The sequence below is a fragment of the Melanotaenia boesemani genome, chromosome 5, assembly GCF_017639745.1.
Source record: "Melanotaenia boesemani isolate fMelBoe1 chromosome 5, fMelBoe1.pri, whole genome shotgun sequence".
Lineage (NCBI taxonomy): Eukaryota > Metazoa > Chordata > Actinopteri > Atheriniformes > Melanotaeniidae > Melanotaenia > Melanotaenia boesemani.
This window is the reverse complement of record NC_055686.1, coordinates 30,795,982-30,816,600: the sequence shown is the minus strand read 5'-3', so window position 1 is coordinate 30,816,600 and position 20,619 is coordinate 30,795,982. Positions and strand designations below refer to the sequence as shown.

Here is a 20,619-nt window from a genome sequence, read left to right as displayed (position 1 = left end):
AGCCTTGAACAAAGAAGCTTGGAAGAAATGTCTGCTACTTCCTGTCAGCCTGCATCAAATGAATCACTTACAGATGTCAGTAAAAATAAAAAAGAATTGTTGGATGCACCCATGGACACGTCCTCAGATGATCAAAACAATAGTCCTAGTACTACTACTAGTACTACTTGTGAGCTGATTAAGTATACAGTTTTTTATGACAAAGAAAGGGTTAGCAATCAAGCGAGAGTCTACTCAGGTGACCATAAACACAAAGGGGATCCTAAATCTGTACAAATATCCAAGACTGCATCTACTCCACAAAAAATGCCGCCTTATAACCTTCTGCAACATGCTACTGCACAAATACCTGTTCTGTTAACTGATCACCATGAAAATTTAAAAGCCCAAATTGATTCTGCTTTACAAACTGATTTTTTAAGTCCCAAGCCTTGTGAAAGAAGTTCTGATGTCTCAGCTGCTCTTGAATCATTGCTGAACATTGATGAACCAAGTCAAAGAGACACTGAAACAATTCCTTCCCTACTGACAGAGAAAGATCTGACAACCAAACCACAATGTCAAGTCTTGGAGTTAGCTGAAAGTCCATCTCCACAGACAGAGACAGACTATACAAGCTCAAAGGACTTAAGGAAAACCTCTTTTTCTCTTGAATGGCCCAAGAAAGACATCACAACATGTACCCAGGCCTCTTCTTACACAATTTCCCCCTTGGAAACAAAGCCAGAGCCAGATGTGTTACGTGTTGAAGATACAATCATAAAGAGGATTTGTCTCCCACAACACAAAAGCAAATCTGGTGGAGTGAACAGTGACAGGGGAAATTCTGCAGAAAAGTCAAATATTGCCTACAAAGAGTGTGAAAAACCAGTCCAATTTGAGACCGTTGCAACTGGTGATATGGAAGAAACAAGGCAGCCAGCAGTAGTTGGTAACAAATCTGTTATGTTCAGCATCGAATCTCAGAAAACGGAGGCTGCACTGAAGACAGGAGATACAGAGAGAGTCAAACAAACATCAAATCCTGTCCCAAGACCACGTTTGAGGAAACGCATCCCATCTACAGAGATAGCATCTCAGGTTTACTGTGGTGAAGAAGTTCAAACAATAGGGAAAGGTGGCCTTTCATCCTTTCCTCCCGCAGACAAAGAACCATTAGAAGTGGAGAAAAGTAAAGGCCTTCATGTTACTTTAAATGATGGATCTTCATCTACTGAAAAAGGGAGTGGTACATTTACCCTTGAGACCAGTGTTCTTGCAGAGTATGGTGATAATTCCGTAAAGAGAAAGAGACCACAAGTCTTACCTGTACCAAGAGCAAAAATAAAGAAACCTCTCTGTGATTTGTTCCCACGGGACTCTGCTGTTTCTGGATCACCACTTTCCTGCCAGTCAGAGATCATGGCTGACAGTAAACAGCCAACTTTTCCTGTCCCATTACCTCGGATCAAAAAAAATCTGAAAACAACTTATGTAGACAGAGCACCACCTGGAGACAGTATATATCCCAAAGAAAAGCAGTTGTCTGAGACAAACCCTGATGATCCAGCTGTCATGTACAGGGAAGCAAAGGAATGTTCCACATCCCTGGATTCAAGTGTGACCTCCAAAGAAGATTTTGTTGCAAATCAAAGTGAAGATGACAAGTTGTTACTGTTGGAAAGTGAAATGAGAGCAGTGATGCAAGAAGTATGTATTGAGTCACAGACTGTAAAAAATCCAGAATGGTCTCACGATGAAATCACTGAAGGCTGGACTTTCACAAATAAAGCAGTGGACTCAGAGAAGGCTGCAGGAGCAGTCCTGGAAGCAGCAGTCGATAGGTTTACTGTTGAATCTTCCCAGGACAACTGGCTCCATGTTGAGCATGGAAACAGTAAGCTAACAAACAGAAACACAAGGAGTGAAGTGGGGGATGAAGAGTTCGACTTTGGCTTTGTGTCTGTTGATAAGGCTGCTGATTGTTCTGAGAATCACAGGTAGGTTTAGTCAATATTCATTGTAGTTGTGTGTGATTAGTTTGGGTTCTTAACTGAGATATCTATTTTGCTTTCTGCAAACGTTTATTTTACTTATCCAATAATGTTAACTTTTCTTAAAAGTAAATGATACCAGGTGGTTGGTAAGAATGTGAGCAATTTTTTTTGTTCTTTGTGTGTTTTTGTAGGCAGTCGGAAGCAGGAGAATCCTCAGGTCAGCCTGTACCAATTCCTCGAGGGAAGAAGCGCTTAAGCGGTTCGTCGTTAAGCGACCCCAAGTCCCGGCTAGTCGAAGTCCACCAAACCAACGAACCAGCAACCCCTCAGAAAAGACCTGCAGATGGGGCAGCCTCTCTGGATGTAAGTGAAGTTTGAGATAAGTTCTTCCATGTATGTAAAACACTGAAGTGGAAAATCCCATCAACATCTGACATCGACATCTGCACTGATCAACCTGGCTGCCTTTTCAGGTCTTTCAGGTTTATGTAAACGGCAAATTTTTTTCATAAAGTATTCTGTCATTCACATTTTAATGTTCCTCGTTGTGTCATCCAGACGTAGCTGCATATCAGACATAAGATCACACAAGTGTGTAAAACATATGGATGATGATTTATAAATGCCTGATTACATTTATTTGCTAGCTTAATGACTTAACAACCAAAGGTTGAAGTTTTGTCTGTTCAGGAAGGTTTCTGTTCAGTTTCTTTTCTTCGGTAATGTCTCAGGTCTTTAAGCAGATCCAGTTGGTAAAGTCAGCTTTGTCCAGCTTAGGGTGGGTACACACTGCAGGATAAATGGGCCAATTTTTGCCCCCTATCTTCCCCTTACGATCAAAGCGAGTAAAGGCCTGATTGTCTGGTGTTTGCAAAAAATGTGTCTGTTTTTTCCTGTGGTGTGGGGTGTGTTAACACTGATTATGTCCGGTCCGATCCACTAAGAAGGCCTCGGAAGGAGATATTTAAATAATGAACTTGTTTAATATTTGTGTCTAGAAATAAAAATGGTGTGCTCCTAGAGGAGCCAAGTACGCAGAGTCTGTAAAATCACGCCAATGAAGACGTGAAGTAACTTAGCTGATAGAAGAGGAAGTAAAAACAAAGAAAAAAAGCCCCTCGGCTGGACATCTAGGTGGTCTGATGAAAAACAGCTTCAGTTATAGTAACGTGCTGTATTTTTGGCAGTAACAGTAACAGTGTTATATTGATGGAACGAGTGATCAGTTAATGAAAAAAGAACACCGTTAGTAACATCATTATTTATAACGCCGTGATTCCCATCACTGGTAGTTTACAGTCTCTTTTTCAACTTTTTCAATAATCGTTTTTCTTTTTTGTTTTTTGTTTGTTTACACTGAGGTCTGGTTTGACTACGTGATATTTGGAATACGGAGCGTGAAGAACCTGATGCCCTGCTGAAGAATCAGTTACTGCGCTCCGTAGTGCACACTACAAACTATAAGATCAGAAGAGAGAGCTCTTGTGTGATCTGTCTTTTGTAATCATCCAGTGTGCAATCTCTAAATCTGTAAAGTTTGAAGAATCCTTTAATGTGTGCCAGCCTTTAGCGTGGTTACCACGGTGAAGGCTTACCTTTATATATTGGTCGGAATTGATGGTTTTCTCTGCATCATTTACAGATTGTTCAGAATTACACAGCTAGTATTTTAACAGGTTTGAAAAAGCCTGAGCACATCACATTACTGGCTCCCTGGCTGTTTCCGGGTTAATTTTGTTGCTTCTAATGTTGAAAATGGATTGTTTCAATCTATTGTAATTGATCTTTATTAAAAGAGATGGAAACAATCTCTCCCCTGTAAGACCACTGCGATCAACCAGCCTTTGCTTGAAACATCTCGTCACTTGCTGTCATAAAAAGGAAAATCACGTGAATGGATGCAGGTTCAAATCTGATACTGAAAGCTAACATCTATTGATCGAGGTATTACAGGACTGTTCACAGAAGCAGGAGCATCCTTCTCATCAGGATCACTGGTAATATTTCTCTACCTATTAACTAGCTGGTCAACTTTAACAGGATTTCTAAGTAACCTTGTATTTTTTCAAATAAATTACTTTGTATACATGATGTTCTCACTTGTTATATTATTGATGTGAGGACAGAGACATTATTCGTCTTCACTGGAGAGCTCAGATCTAAAACTCTTTCCAAGGTCTATCAACATTAGGGATGTAACGATATCAAAATCTCACGGTACGATACGATTTCGATATTGATCTCACGGTACGATATTTACTGCGATATTGTGGAGGGGCTCACGGTATTGTAAAATTGTTCCTGATATTGTGTTTATGATGAGAATAACAAAAAAACTGACATTTAATCTGCTTTTGCCAGTCACCATGCCATTTATTGTTATATTTATGGATCATGACAACATAAAACACTGATCACGTAATGCTTTTAAAGTGCAAATTCAAGTCAGGAACATTAATACAATGTTTGGTAATACTTGGTCACATAACTGTTTCTTCTTATGTGCTATGTTCAAATTAAATCTAGAACTGTGAACAATAGGAAATTCCCTTTAAGTGCAAACATGTATTCAGCAATGTACCTCGTGATTTCCTGAGCCCTTGCGCTGTTGTGTGGCATAGTTGTTGAAAATGCCTCCTGTAATGTTTTTTGGCCGGACGGGACCTTCTTTGTAAGAGAATCTGTAAACTTTTCGGGATGATGGGTCGTCAAATGACTCCGCATGTTGCTTGTGTTTCCTGTGTTGTATCGCACTGTAGCGTGGCAGTGCTTGCACATGGTCCATTGTCTGTCCGCTACCCTCTCTCCTTTAGCGTTTTGTGACACGGCGAAACCAAAATGCTTCCATACATCGGACTTAAAAGCTGCAGGGGCTTGCACCATCTCAACTTGGGGGTTGTTTTCATCATCGTTCACGTGAGTCGCGCTGTATTCGCCGCTATCCGCCATGCTCGTCTGTTGTATGAACAGCGTGCACTCCTATTGGCTCAACAGCTGTTCGTAAGCGCAAAGGATCATGGTCTATGTAGTTTACAGTGCTTTATTCCAAGGGAGCCTGCTTATTCTTGTTTTTTGACGGATTCCTGGCCTTTAAATATCGTAACATGACCACGACGACATCGAGACACTTTTATTACTGCGATATCGCGATATCGTCAATATCGTTACATCCCTAATCAACATGAGAAAAAACCTGGGGGAAGCAGAGATTTGATGGTTTAAATTTGATGGTAAAACCATATTTATCCGAATGCTAAACTGGGATGGACAGATGTTGAGTTTTTTTCAATATATTCATTCATTCATTCTGTGTACCGCTTAGTCCATTATGGGTCACGGGTAAGCTGGAGCCTATCCCAGCATTAACAGATGAGAGGCAGGTACACCCTGAACAGTTCACCAGTCCATCACAGGGCCAACACATAGGAGATAAACAACCATTCACACTTGCACTCACTCCCAGAGAGAATTTGGAGTCATCAGTTAACCTAACATGCATGTCTTTGGACGGTGGGAGAAAGACGGAGTACCCGGAGAGAACCCACACATACACAGGGAGAACATGCAAACATGCAAGTCCATCACAGAGTACGAGTAAGAAAATCATGTATACAACTTATTTATTTAAAAAATGTCGGGTTACTAAAACATCATGTTTTTGTTTTGTTTTTTTCAACTTGTCCTGTCCAGCATCATAGCAGCAAAATGATAATCTGGTTGCTGTATCGTGCTGAACAAATTTGCTCTGCCAAGGGGAGGCCTATGGGTAAGGCTCCTCTTGATAATCTGATTCATTTATTTATTTATTTACTTTGAATCACCGAATCTATGTAATCTTGCTGGACCTGACCGGAGGGGACTGAAAAAGATGGAAAATAGCAGAAGAGCAAAAGGGAAAGGAGAAAGGAGACAAAAAAGATCACAGACAGAAGGAAACGACCCTTCAATCCACACCATCACCAGACAATAAACTGTTACACCTGTACATGAACACACCAGAAAATTTCCTACAGCTTTTACAAAAACAAAAACACACACACAGAAAAAACAGAGCTGCTAGTCATTAAGAGTTTTTAAATAATAACCAAATCAATAAAGACATAACAGCGACCAGATACTAACTCACAGGAAAAATAAAAAAAAAGAATTATCGCTTAGTTTAAAAACCCACTGGACAACTCAGTAACTGTGTCAGCATGCAGAGCATGAGGAATAAGGAGTGATCAGTGATGAAGAGTGGTGAGTGAGATCGTGCAAATGCGACCAGGCCTCTACAGAGGTCAGAGGCAGACAAGGGCGAGAGACCCGGGTCCTCAATCAAAAGCAGCGCCGGAGCACCAACCCAAGCTACCCCACCACGAAGACAACTCCAGCCCCACCCGAAGGGCGGCAGAGGAGAGCCCCAGCAAGAGCCCCCCCACGGTCTTGGGGCACAGGTCCCAGTGGGCCAAGATCAGCAGCCACCGGCCCCGCTAGGGACCGGCCACCCAGGGCGGACCAGAGGACAGCGAGCCCCCCCCCCCGTCTCAGATTGACTCTCCAGCCATCCTTCTATTTTGGTTTTATTGCTGCTATTGAAGAGAAGCCTTCATTGCAGAGATAAACTTGAGAAAAAAAAAGCTCAGTTGTAAATTGGTTGACATCAGAAATATCTTCATCTACCAGTAGAGGGTGTAAAAGTACCACCAGTGGTACACCGACAACTCAGGGATAGTGGAACTTTTTCATCGGCTGCTGTGGAAAGAAATTTAAATGGTTGAATCCCACCTATGACCGGTTTTAGTCCTAAGTATTTATCTAACTTGCTTTTTATTAACGGACCACCCTCAGGTCTTCGGGGCTGGTCACTTGTTTATTCCTAAGGTGGGAACTAAAACACATGGGAGGCATCTTTTTATGCTCTCCAGCTGTGGAACCACCTTCCAGAGGACCTGATTGCAGCTGGGAGTGTTGATATTTTTACCTTTTTAGTAAAGCTTCACATTAGCAATGAACTTGTTTTATTAGATGGATTTTTTTGTTCAATTTTAATAGCCTTTTTTTACTATTTATTTTCCTTTCCATTTCCTATTGTCTAATTTCATATTATTAGGGTCCGAGCCATACAAAGTATGGCAAGGCCCTATTGTTCCTGAAATGTTTAGTCTTCTCCTTCTAAGCATTTCGACGCCAAATTTGACCCCCTAAACACCCATGAAAAGTTGTGAAACTTGGCACACACCTCAAGTCCCGCGTAACTCGGATATCATAAGGTCCGCATACTATTCAATCCAAAATTGGCTCAACAGCGCCACCTAGAGTCACCAAAAATCACCACATGAATGGGGCCCCGGAAGTCTACTTCAACGTAGGAAGACGAAACTCGGCACACACGTGTACCACCCCGTGTTGACCAAAAAACTCAATGTAACACCTGTCGCCATGGCAACGGGGCGCCCGCCATCTTGGCGTGTGCGGCCATTTTTTCGCCATTTTTTGCACTTTACACACATCGTATTTGAACGAACTAGTCTGAGGGGATTCGTGCGACTGACTCCAAACTTGGTGGGAAGCTTCCTGACAAGTTGGGGACCAAAAATTGTTCAAATCTTTCTAATAGCAGAAAGCATGTTACCGTGGCAACCGACGGAAAATGACCTTCTCGCCATGAAACACGGTTTGCTCATATCTCCATGTAAATACATGGGATCTGCACCAAACTTGACAGTATTCATACTGGTGACACCCCAAGTGCAGCAAAGAAGTCAATCGAACAGCTGTTGCCATGACAACGGCGTGCCCGCCATCTTGGATTTCACTGCCATTTGCACGAACTAGTCTGAGGAGATTCTTGCGACTGACTCCAAACTTGGTGGGAACCTTCCTGACAAGTTGGGGAACAAACGCTATTCAAATCTTTCTAATAGGAAAAAGCCTGTAACCGTGGCAACAGACCGAAAAAGCCTCCTCGCCATGAAACACGGTTGGCTCATATCTCCATAGAAATACACGGGATCTTCACCAAACTTCACAGCATTCATACGTGTCCCACCCCAAGTGCAGCAAAGAAGTCAATCGAACACCTGTTGCCATGGCAACGGTGTACCCGCCATCTGGGATTTCACTGCCATTTGAACGAACTAGTCTGAGGGGATTCGGGCGACCGACTCCAAACTTGGTGGGAACGTTCATGACAAGTTGGGGACCAAACGCTATTCAAATCTTTCTAATAGGAGAAAGCGTGTAACCGTGGCAACCGACGGAAAAAGCCTTCTCGCCATGAAACACGGTTTGCTCATATTTCCACAGAAATAGATGGGATCTGCACCAAACTTGACAGGATCCATACTTGTTGGGTCCCTAACGCATTACATCACCTGTTGTCATGGCAACATAGCATGTTAGCTAGCAGAATTAGCATGCAAGCAAAAAATGCTAACTAAGTATATCAACATTTCAGATTTTCAGCTGGGTGTTTTACCATGTTAAATATGATGTGACCAGGTTACCTACCATGCTAGGAAAAGGTGTATGAGACGGGTGGCGGGGTCCAGGCCGCTCGGACCCGATGGATGCCGCTTGCGGCTTTAATTTTGTTTATTTTATATTATTTTTATCTTTATTTTATTTGGCCTTTTTATTTTTACTTTTTTCACTTTGTGAGCTTAACATCTGTTTCTCGCTGTTTTAAATTCCCCAATGCAGGTGTTGAGGGTTTGGAGAGCGCTGGTCGAGATCATTTACATTTATGTGTGCGTGTGGTTAAATGCATGTTTGGGTATTTGTCATGTGTGACTTGGTTTGTGTTCTTAGGGACTTGATGTTTTTGTTTTTTTGTTTTGTTTTTGTTTTTTTTGTTTTTTTTTTTGTATCGCAGTCTGTTTTGTATGAAAAGTTTTTTATAAATGAAGTTTGATTGATTGATCTAAATTTAAATAATTTGTTTTTTTTATGGTGCTTTCATCTTTTTTGTTTCTGTATCACATAGTTTTATCATCCTTGTTGTGTTGGTTCCAGAGTTTTTCGGCCAGTCCCAGTTTGGTCACATCCTGTCAGTCTCTTCTGGAGTGGTGTCAGGAGGTCACACAGGGTCACAAAGGAGTGAAGATCACCAACTTCAGCACTTCCTGGAGGAGCGGCCTGGCGTTCTGCGCCATCTTACATCACTTCCAGCCTGACAAAATGTAAGCTGCAGCTGACCAACAGTTCCACTTTTACAGCATCTTTACTCATCTTCTTATCTGATTATTCATTTCTTTCTTTTCTGGTTTCCTTTTCTAGAAATTATGAACTCCTGGACCCGTACGACATCAAGTTCAATAACAAAACGGTTATTATAATTTTTTATTATTATTAAATTAGTAGAATTGTATGATATTATAAATATTACAGTCATGATCAAGGGTTAAGTTGTTTTTTTTTCATGATCTTGTTTTTTTTTTGTGCACTCTGGACAAATCCCCTCTCTGGAAACACATTTCTGAAACATACATTATGTGAAACTGACCCCACATAGAGAAGCTTAATAAAATTAAAGGAAATGAAAATGAGAGAAAAGGCAAAACCAAAAAGATGGCTGCAGGCTAATTCATGTTCTGAGATGCTATGTGTGGTCATTTGTGTAATTAGCTTCCATTACCTACCAGTGCTGTTGAACACACCAGCCAGTTTAATGGAGGAAAACTCAAGTCTTGCATTTCAGTTATGATCTAAACATTTTTCCAGACGTAGTTGACCAGCTTGCATTTTTTTATAAAACCAAATTCTTCCTCTCTCTGTCTTTCCAACCAACAGTCCCCCATCAAAACAGCCAAGCTTGTTTTGCTCATGTGAATGAATGAATGACAAATCATTGAGGCAGCTGATTTGCTGGATACAGCCATTAACCCTTAAAACTCCTATAGGTCCCCGATTGCTATCGCTTCTATTATCATCAGTGTCTCAGGAATGTTAGTGTGTAACTCTGTGGGATAATTTGTGATGGATAGCTTACCCTTTAGGTGATCTACAGACGTTTTCCAGACATATCTATCATTCAGTTCAATTCAGTTCAACTTTATTTGTATAATACCAATTAACAACAAAATCATCTCAGGGTACTTTACAGATAAAATCAATTCAAGCCAATTCATTGTGATCCAATCAGAATTTAAACAAGCCAATTCCTAAAAAATAATAGCCTAGCTAAGGAAACAATCTAGCTTTAACATGTTGTGTTTATTCAGAGACTCTTTCTGGTAAATCCACAATGATCCATAATAACAGCATTATTTATCACATGTCCATCATAAAAACATCACTATCACTACTATGTTGGTAATGTTGATACATTTATTTTACCTAATTTTAGCCTCATAATCTGACAACTGGGGCTGTCCTGAAAAGATCATGGCTGCATGCTGACTAGGGTTATGAGATTTTAGCATCTATACATTAATTTGTACATTAAAAAGGAGCCAGATAGCAAGAAAAAAAGGCTTACAGTTTTAATGGTTAACAGAAAATAGACTATGCAGAGGTTTTCTTATGAGTTTTTGATCATAGAGTAACGGCTGTGAGTCAGTTAGGTATTAGGTACCTTTTTTCCCTCATATTCTGCATTGTTCTGTAAATCATGCTAAAAAATCGCTCTACCCCAGCTGGTCCAGGCAGATTTTCACCCTTCCTTTGTTCTAGTTCTCTTTGAGGTTTTTCTTGCTATTAAAGGGGAATCTGTTAGTTTCCATTGCTAGACAATTATTTTTATTAATTGGTTTATATAGCTAATGTGGGTCATATAATGGATTTGATTTAACTGGATTGTTAATGAAATGAAGTGAACTGAACTGTGCCTTATTATGAGTTGGCACTATACAAATAAAGCTAAAATGAACTGAACTGGGACAGTGCTGTCAGGTTCTGGAAAGAGTGGATGACTCAGGGTGGTATTGTTTGCAAACAGCACTAAAAGAAGTGTAGGCCGACTTCCAGACAGCTCCAGCCTAATTTAACCCCTGATCGTAGCATAATTATTGATTGGTTACTTGTAATTATAACCAACCTGTTTATGTGCATACTGCAGGCTTTTGATGGATTTGCCGAGCTTGGTATTACCCGACTGATGGAGCCTTCAGACATGGTCATGCTTGCAGTGCCTGACCGCCTCATCATCATGACCTACCTCAACCAGATCCGCACCCATTTCACAGGCCAGGAGCTCAGTGTTCTTCACTTAGACAAGGATAGCAGCGGGTCCAACTATGCGGTATCAGGAGGCAGAGAGGTCCAAGACGACCCAGAGGCAACTGTTCGCTACTGCACCCAGAGACTACAGGAGGAAGGTATAAGCCTGGACATTATTGGGAATGTAAGCACAGCAGAGAATGAAAGCAAGAGTAGTAAGGACATGGTCCCACCTCCCAGAACCAAACGATTGCAACCTCCCGTGGCAGGGGGTGCTGGTGGGGCTCAGTCTCCAGTGGCACCGCCAAGGACTCATTTCCTTTCCAAGTCAGGCTTTTCTCATGTCAAAGATGCCGATCTGGTCAAGAAGCGCAGGTCACAGCGCAGGAGTGGGTCAGTAGAAGAAGGAGACATATTGGCGGTACGTCCTCCCTTTACCTTCATTCATTCTTTTTATATTGCAAAGTTTCTGGATTTCACAAAGAATATTTTTGTCCATCTCTGTAGGGGGTTTCAGGGCAAGACCGGAGGAAGTCAGACACTGGTTAGATGCTCTCCTGTTTTTTTTTTTTTTGTCTTACTTTTTGCATTTATGCATCTTTTTGTTGTTTTGTTCTTAAATTGTTCATTGTTTAATTTGATGTGCAGAGGGAACTGAGTTTGTAGAAGAAGAGGAGAGGCCTGAAGGCCAGGTAATCAAGAAGCCACTTGTTGGCTTGTATGGACTGACAGATCTATTAATGATATGTTTTTTCTGATTTTCTCACCGATTTCACCCATATTTTATCTATAGGACCCTAACCAGTATGTGTTGAGTCAGATGGAAGCCCTGGAAGCAGAACAAAAACACATTGATAATCGGGCCGGTGTGGTGGAGAGGAAACTCAGACAGTTAATGGAAACAGGTGGAGAACTTCATTGAGCTGCTAGTGGTTGAACAATAAGTCAAATTCTGGGGTATAAATTATCATTACCACAGAAAATGACATACAATTTATTTTTTTCCTGCAGGTAGCGACAAGACAGAGGAAGAGAGGCTGATTCAGGAATGGTTTACACTAGTCAACAAGAAGAACGCTTTAATCCGGAGGCAGGATCATCTGCAGCTCTTGTAAGACCAGAATTTAAAGTACATCATCCCTTACTGATCAAACAGTCCCCCACATGGGCACCACTTAGGTACCACAAAAACTTAAGGCTTGAAGCTTTCTCAATCCTCTGGAAAAAAAGGGAATTTGGATGTCAGTCTAGTATTCAAAGAAGCTTCTGAAAAGATTCAGTTTAACCCCGTCTGTTTTTTTATAGCACCAGTTTACAGAATAAATCCTCTCAGGTTATTTTCAGAGGAAGCAAACTTGTTCAAATTCAAGTCCAATTTTACATCCAATCCAGTTAGATTGATCTGGAGCCAAGATTGTTAGTTAGTGATTAGAAGCTAATGTCCAGGTTGTCCCATAATGATTGTTGGTGGGAACTGAGCCTTGATTCCAAAGCACATATTTACATCATCTCTAAAGAAGTTGAAAAGGATAACAGCTGGCACACCAAGCAAGTGAAAGAAGGACAGAAAGTTGCTATGCTAAGCTAGCAGATATTAGATATACCGATAGATGAGCCAGATATGTTAAAATACCAGAGGATTCCAAGAAAACTGATGGTAGAGAATAATGTCTGTGTTAGAGGGTGAAATACTATACATTACTATGATAGTCTATTCAGAGACACTCAGCAACCCAGGAGGACGTAGCAGTTCAACAGGTCACAAAAAGGGATAAACAAGAGGTGATTTTAACAGGTATTAGCCCTCTAAGGCCAAATCTTCTTTAACACCTTAAAATCCTTCAATATTTGCCTTAAACAGGTTTTTATGGATAAAAGACTTGTTTTATACCAACTGTTTTACTGGGCTCCTTTTACTGGACCCAGGAGGAGAAACAGGAGTGTTTCGGTTGCAGCATCATCTGCTACTGCAGTACAGTATGGCTTCAAAGATAAATTTCATTTGCAACTGGTCGTACATTTACTGAAGTATAGTATTTACTGAATCTACACTATGATTGTAACTTGGAATGGTATACGTCACGAACATCTCAAGACTCTTAGGCCCTGATCTATTAACGCTTTGCGTGTACTAAAACAGGTGCAGACGGCTTTGCTCCGCTAAAATCGGCCCAAGCTTATCTATCAAAGCCGCAAACATGGAACTGCGTCAGTTATCCTGGCAAAACTGCGCCGCTCTTCACTTTGCGTTTCTGAAGCTACTGCATATGCATTATGGGCGTTCCGGCCAGAAAGTGCACATTAGTGGGAGGAGACTATGCAAATAAATCTGGTTTGCGCAGCAGTGGGATTCATGTAGCCCGCAAATAGTTTGCGGTGTTTATGTTTGCTCTAAAAATAGCGTTTCTGAAAAGCAGGTGCTAATTGGCACAACAGTATATGCGCAATGGCTGCAGTAATAATTTTAAGGAGGAGGCACAGACACCATGAAAGGCGACTAAGATAATGCATTTTTTTCTATTATATTAATATATTTAGAATGCCAGAGAAGAGGATTGTGGAGACGATCCAGCGTTGCAATATTAGAATTGCTGGATAAGTTTAAAGACTTTATCATGCCTGTCTTTTATTATTATTATTATTATTATTATTATTATTATTATTATTATTTCTTTATAGCTTTTAAACCTTTATTATTTCTTATTTGTTCCTTGCATGTTTTTATATGTACAATACCTTGGTTCCTAAAGGTTGTTGTTAGTGTGCCTTATAAATAAATTGAACTTGAATATGAAACTATATTGCAGCATTTCTGGTGACATTTAGATTTTTTTCCTCGACTTCCGCAATATTTTTATTTGTCTCCTTTATTTGTCTCAACTTCTATCGGATAAAAGTTAATTTTGCGTTTGCGGTTTCCTTGCTCTCCAGAACCTTACATGACAGAGCAAACAGCGCCGCTAAATCCTCATTTAAATACTGCTGTTTGCTCCGCAAATGATAACAGGAGCAGTCTTAATAGATCAGGCGCTAATCGTAGAAACATAACCAGAGCAAAACTGCGCAGCAAATGTTAAATAGCGCAGCAGTTTTGCCCTCGTCATAACTCAGCCCCTTAGCTTTCCAATGGTGTATAACATGTAGGTACTTGGAAGGGAGATTGAGTAAAACAGATATTTATTTTTCATGTCCCACCCACGGGACATCTGGTATGTCTGAGTTAAACTTGTGCTCATGTTGGCATCAAGCTCCAATTGTCATAATTTTTGCCATAATTTTTATACAGATATTGTGCATTTGCATCATCAATGCACAGAACTGTGGGAATGATCCTCCATGTTGGGGGAACCAGCGTTCTGGTTTCAGCAGTTCAGCAGTGGCTGTCATCTTACTCAGAATTTCTAAAGAGTTTTTCATTTTTTCTCTGAGTTGTGTCCTCAGCTGCAACAATTGCTCTTTAAAGGAAGCAGATTTTCATCCTCTGATTCTAAGTGCAGTGATAAACTCATCCCAGAGACCAGTGGACTTCTGTAGAAACTTCTCCAGCTGATGTGCTTCTGGCTGAGCATGAGTTGGATGTAAATGACAGTTTTGGCTCTGTGTGAGCAGAAGTAAAGATGGCTTCCTTTACAAGGTGTCAGGTAGATGAATGGGATGATGAGAGAACGGCTGAAACCGATCTGGCTGAAACTCCCATGTACAGATGAGAACATCACTTTCAAATATAATACTTTATTCATGCAGTAGACTGGAAAGTTCAGGTGTTACAGCAGCAGGGAGCAGTTGAAAGACTTTGCAAAGTAGAAAAAAGATGTTAAAATGTATGTAAGTACATTACAATAACAATAAATATTCACAGCATAACATTTGCAGTAGAAAGTTACAGTAATAGAATATGACATAACAAAACACATCCCACTGGAATATTGGATAGTCAGAGACTAATTAAATAAAATATAAAGGTAGGATGTTAATCATGCACTGACTAACATAGTCAAAGGACAAGTATACGCTGTTGCGGTTATACAAACTGATATGGTGAAAGAGCATCTGGATGGAAACACTTGTCTGTTATGACAGAGTGTTATTGAACAGTCTGATGGCTGATGGGATCAAAGACTCCTGAAGAGCTCCTTCTAGCATGAGGGTGCAGCAGCCAGTAGCTGGGAGGGACTGAGAGCCAGTTTCACGCAGAAATTGGGAGGTGCTGTCCAGATGCTAGCCTAGCCAACATCCTCCTTTTTCCTACTTCCTCTACAGAGTCCAGTGGACTGTCCAGGACAGGGCTGGCCCTCTTGTTCATTGTGTTTCTGTCCCTCTCAGTGCTCCTACACACTCAGCAGAGTGTTACATAAAACTGCAGAGGCCAGCACAATGTTGTAGAAAATCCTCAGCAGTGTCCTGCACATGCTGAGGGAACCCAATCTCCTCAGTGGATAGAGCCAACTTTGACCCCTCCTGTACAGTCTCTCAGTGTTTTCTAACCAGGCCAATTGTTATTGAGGTGAACACCTAGGTATTTATGTTTCTCAACCACTTCAGTGTTGACTCACTGGTATGGTCTGGTGGGGCTTTCTGTGGAAGTCAACCACCATGTCCTTGTCTTGCTGGCATTTATCTGGAAGAAGTTCTGCTCACACCAGTCCACAAAGTCTGTGATGAGTTCCTGGTTTTTCCCCTCAGACAGTTGTGCAACAACAGCTGAGTTATCAGAGAACTTTGAGGTGGCAACTGTCCATGTTGTGTCGGAAGTCCAATGTGTATAGGGTGAAGAGAGCACCATGCCCTGTGAGGTCCCCTTGCTGCAGAACGCCATATCAGACTCAAAGTCAGAAAGTCTCACTAGGGCCTCTCTGAAGTAGTCGGTGATCCAGCTTGGCCTCTACTCCAGCTTCTAACACCTTCATCTGAGGGAGTGATGGTCATCTGGTGTTAAATGTACATGAGAAGTAAAAAAAAACACGACCCTCCCAGTGTTCCCAGTGGTCTCCAGACCTGCACAGCAGGTAAATTACATCTTTCTCCACACCAATCCCTGATCGATACACAAACTGCAGAGATCCAGTTCTGCTTTCACCAGGGGAAAGCAGAGGGGGTTGAGAATAATCCCCTTCAGGGTCTTCTGCAGTCTGCTGTCTTGGGAACTAGGACCACACAGGAGGTCTTCCACAATGTGAGAACCTTCTGTAGTTGAAGTCTCAAGTTGAAAATGCACTAAAACACGACACTGAGTTGCTCAGCAGAGACCCTGAGCAGCTTGGAGCTGAGACCATCAGCTCCTGTAGCCCAGGGATCCCTAACTTCAGGCCTCTACAGACCTGCCAGGTGTTGCTCCTCTGACAGTGGTTCTCCAGCTTCCTCCTGTAGCTGTCCTTTCCCCTTCTTATCTTTCTCTTCAGGTCTTTCTGGACCCTCTTCAGAGCATCTTTGTCCCCTGATCTGAAGACCCTCTTCTTCTCATTTAGCAGGGCCTTCAGGTCAGTGGTCACCCATGGCTTGTTGTATGAGAAACATCGTACCCTCTTCTTAGGTACCAAGTTCTCTACGCACAAGCTGAAATAGTCAGTGATAGTTCCTCCACCAGAGTGTGATGTTGGTTGTTTTTCTGATTAAAATGAGCTCCGGTGTTGTTCCACACACTTTCAGTCACAACATTCAGGAGTTTTCACTGGTTTCAGACTGGAATTTTTTGTATATTTTATTGTTCTTATAATAAATAAATATACTTCCGCATATTGTTGCTTGCTTTCATATTTTTGCTAATATTGCTTAAAGCAGATGTATTAAATGGGTTAGTTAATCCTGTATATTTAGACATTTGTCTGATGTCATCTGATGCAGATGAACAGATATTTGATTTCAGAATCAAAATGTCTGAATAAACATGTAATGAACATGTAAATAATCAGTGAGATGGTGTAGCTGCAGACGACCGTTTGTAGACTTGCAGTCTACAAACCTCTTCAACCCTCTTCAAACCTCTACCAAAGCCTTGGTAAAGTCAGATGTGTTGTTCCTGTGAGATTCCACAAGAGGGCGTCCCAATCAAATTAGATCATAAAGAACTTGAGAGCTTGCAGGATGTAAATGTCATAAATGAAAGCTGGAGATTCAGAAAAAGGACAACTGTGGCAGAAAACAAAACATTTGTATTATAGATGGTATTCAAGGCTCCTACATCAGGGATGTTACTGTATATGGCTACTTTGGCTCTACAGGATACATTCATGTTGAATTTAGCATACATTTGTGCAATGAATTTATGTGTATCACACACATTTGAATGTTTTCAAGATCTTAAGTAAAGATCTAAAGTAAACTACATGCAATACAAACATCCCAGACTTTCTTTGGTGATGCAAAATTCGTCCCTTGCTTCAGACGTAAGTATTATCTCTGGTGGAACTTCTGTCCAAAAGAGCAAGTATAAAATCCAAACCTGAAACATTAGTTAACATTTGTCCCTGTGAAGATGTTCTGCCCCTAACCTTTGATTTGTCTATATCTAGTTAGCAATGGACGCATCACACTGTGGCTGGATGTGAATATTTATAACCACTGTCCTCCACCTTTTGTTATCAACAGGCTAGAAGAACAAGATTTGGAAAGAAGATTTGAGCTGTTAAACAAAGAGCTGAGAGACATGATGGCAATAGAAGGTAAACGTCTCTGTCTCATATGAACCTCCTCAGAGACACTGCAGCAAACAGTGTTAGCCTAACATGTTCTTGTTGTTGACTATTTATGCAATAGCCTAGTAGTTCTGGCATATAACTGCTTGCATTTGGTTATCCATCTTTATGTCTGATTAATGTCTCAACTCTCTCTACTACATTTCCTTGAAACTGAAACCATTTTAAAACAGCCTCATTAGCAGTGGTGAACTTCTGTCATTCTTCATCTCACCATGGAATCACTCACCTCGGCTTTATTTCTGTTTCTTGGTTTCTTGTGGTTTCTTTGTGCTGCAGAATGGCAGAAGACTCAGGTCCATAAACACCGGGAGCAGCTGCTGCTGCAGGAGCTGGTGTCTCTGGTCAACCAGAGGGACGAGCTGGTCCATAACATAGATGCTAAGGAGAGAGGGTAAGACTCACACATGTAACTGAGCCAGAACGTGATACCTCTGGTTCATACACAAGATCCGAGAATATGTAGAAGATCCTTTTTAAACATGTTTCATCTGCAAATATTTAATTTACATAAATAAAAACCTTTTCCTTTACCCACCCTCCCATCTTCCCTGGGTAAACTTGGTAGCAGTTCACCTCAAGCTCAGGTCCTCTACCAGAGTCCCTGGAGCTTATGCAGTATCTTAACTGTTCCTAGAAATGCGCTCTTCTGGATGGAGATGTCTGATGTTTCTCAAAGGAATCTGTTGGAGCCACGCATCCATCCCTACAGCTTTGCTGCTTATCCATGATCACAAGGTCTGGTTGGTTGGCCACCACCATTTTGTCGGTCTGTATCTGGAAGTCCAATAGGATCTTAGCCCTTGTGGTGTTAGCCAGCATGTGTCAACCAGCCTTTACACTGAAAGAGGTTAGACAGGAAACGGATGTGGTGGAAACGGTTGTTGTGGATGTTCTCTAGCTTAATAAAAAGAGTCCGTGCTTTTCCTCGTTAACTGTCGTACTGTTCCTTTACACAAAACAAGACAGCCCTCTCATTCTCCACCACCTTGGGAAGTGTTTCCCATTGTGACCTAGGGGTCTCTAGTCCTTATTTTGCACAGATGTTTCTGTACACTATGCCAGCCTCTTGGTTATGGCGCTCCATGTATTCTTTTCCTGCCTTGGATGTTTCATCTTGAATAGTGGCCCTGATGCTCACTCGTCCTCGGCCTCCCTCTTTCTGCTTAATGTATAGTCTCTGGACACACCTGACTCAAATTAATGAGTCATTGTGCAGAACTTGATAGGATGTTAGAGCCACTTACCTTGATTCTGGTGTGTTTTGGCATTTTGGCAGGAATACACTGAAAACCTGCAGGATTGCAGCCCTCATAGGACCGAATTGAGTAGCCCTGAGTTTGAGAATGCCTGAATGATTTGATACACAAACACCAACATGTGTTTCTAAGGCAGAAGTTTCACTTATTCATGACAAACTTTGCAAATTTGACATTTTTGAGTAACATCAGAGCATCGTCTTGGTGAAGTTTATATAGATATCTTTTTTCTTCAGTTTTTATCTTTTTTTTTAAAGAAGAGTCTCTTTCATTTTGTTGTCCTTTTCAAAATTTTTGCTTTATAGTAAAATGAGAAATTTAACTTTAAATGGTCTGAGCACACATTTAATGTTCAGTGTTGTTGACACTGTAAACATTCAGATACAGCCCTGTCCTGCTGGAATTAGCTGCAGACATAGAAGTCACAGCGAGTCCATGTGGTTTACAAAAACATCAAGCAAGTCTTCTCTCTTCTGATTCTCAGAGCTCTGGAGGAGGATGAACGCCTGAAGCGTGGCCTGGAGCAGCGAAGGAGAAAGTACACTAAACAGCAGAAAGAAAAATGCATCATGCAGTGACTCCCACCCTTTGCCACCGAATCCTGAAGCATCTCTTTGAAAGAAAGCAGGTCAAGACAAAGAACAGAAAGACACAGTGGCACCCAGTCCTCTTTTAACTTCGGGTGTTTGGTGTGGCTTTAAATCAGCTGTACGAGGGTGTGTCTACCACAATTTGTTCAGGCTCAGTGGAAACTTAAATGCCTTTTGATTTTACCAAATTGTGGCTATGACCTCTGTTTTATGAAACAACGATCACAATCTTTTAGGAAAGGGTTATAGAAAGGCATTATTATTAGGTTCAGTTGAAGGCTGATTTAAAATGGGAGCTGAGAAAGGAGAGTAGGGTGCCACTAAGGAAATGTTTGAGTCAGTTTTATAGATTATACATATTTAATTTAGTTTTCTGATAAAGTGAAGTATAACATAACACAGATGTAGTTGTTTCAGATGAAAATGAAGATTTGAACGTTTCTGTATTAGTAAAGCTTCACATGTCTAAAGATTAATCAGTTAGCAGCTTCTTCATCGCCTTTGCTCTGAAAAGTCTGGACCTGAGATCTTATCCTTGTTAAAATTTGAAGTCCTTCTGTCGCAGGTTGCTGCCACTCGAAGCTCCTTTTTGTAGATTTATTACAGTTTTTGATTTGTTGTTGAAACATTTTTATTTTGTGGCTTTAATATTTAATTTGCACAGTTTGACAAGTTTGGATTTATAAAATATTTGAATGCCTTCACAGTTGTTTTGTCATCCTTTTATAAGTGTTGGATTTGACTGATTTCAGCTTGTCTTTAGTCTCATTAAACAAGGAGATCCTCTGTTACTCAGTGAGAAGACCATATATGTAACCACTTAAGATAAAGATTAATATGGCTTTATTTATAGCCTGTAGTAACTGATCATGTCAAAATAGCCAATAGGGTAATAAGTTTGGCCATATTAAATGCTATGAAGGCAATAATGGAATAACTTCCTGACAATATAATATGTTAA

The 20,619-nt window shown here is 40.9% G+C and overlaps 1 protein-coding gene across 3 annotated transcripts in view; it reads left to right on the top strand.

The window, feature by feature from the left end:
- Positions 1–20,358, top strand: part of LOC121639857 — a 63,860-nt gene extending 43,502 nt beyond the window's left edge. For all 3 annotated transcript variants that reach the window (XM_041985414.1, XM_041985415.1, XM_041985416.1), the window contains 13 exons: positions 3–1,979; positions 2,168–2,339; positions 8,973–9,139; positions 9,237–9,285; positions 11,017–11,538; positions 11,625–11,661; positions 11,766–11,809; positions 11,911–12,022; positions 12,129–12,228; positions 16,517–16,594; positions 17,703–17,776; positions 18,089–18,203; positions 19,553–20,358. In XM_041985414.1, the coding sequence (XP_041841348.1) occupies positions 3–1,979; positions 2,168–2,339; positions 8,973–9,139; positions 9,237–9,285; positions 11,017–11,538; positions 11,625–11,661; positions 11,766–11,809; positions 11,911–12,022; positions 12,129–12,228; positions 16,517–16,594; positions 17,703–17,776; positions 18,089–18,203; positions 19,553–19,646 (3,541 nt within the window). In that variant the 3' untranslated portion in view covers positions 19,647–20,358. The remainder of the gene's footprint in view (positions 1–2; positions 1,980–2,167; positions 2,340–8,972; positions 9,140–9,236; positions 9,286–11,016; positions 11,539–11,624; positions 11,662–11,765; positions 11,810–11,910; positions 12,023–12,128; positions 12,229–16,516; positions 16,595–17,702; positions 17,777–18,088; positions 18,204–19,552) is intronic.
- Positions 20,359–20,619: the final 261 nt, after the last annotated feature.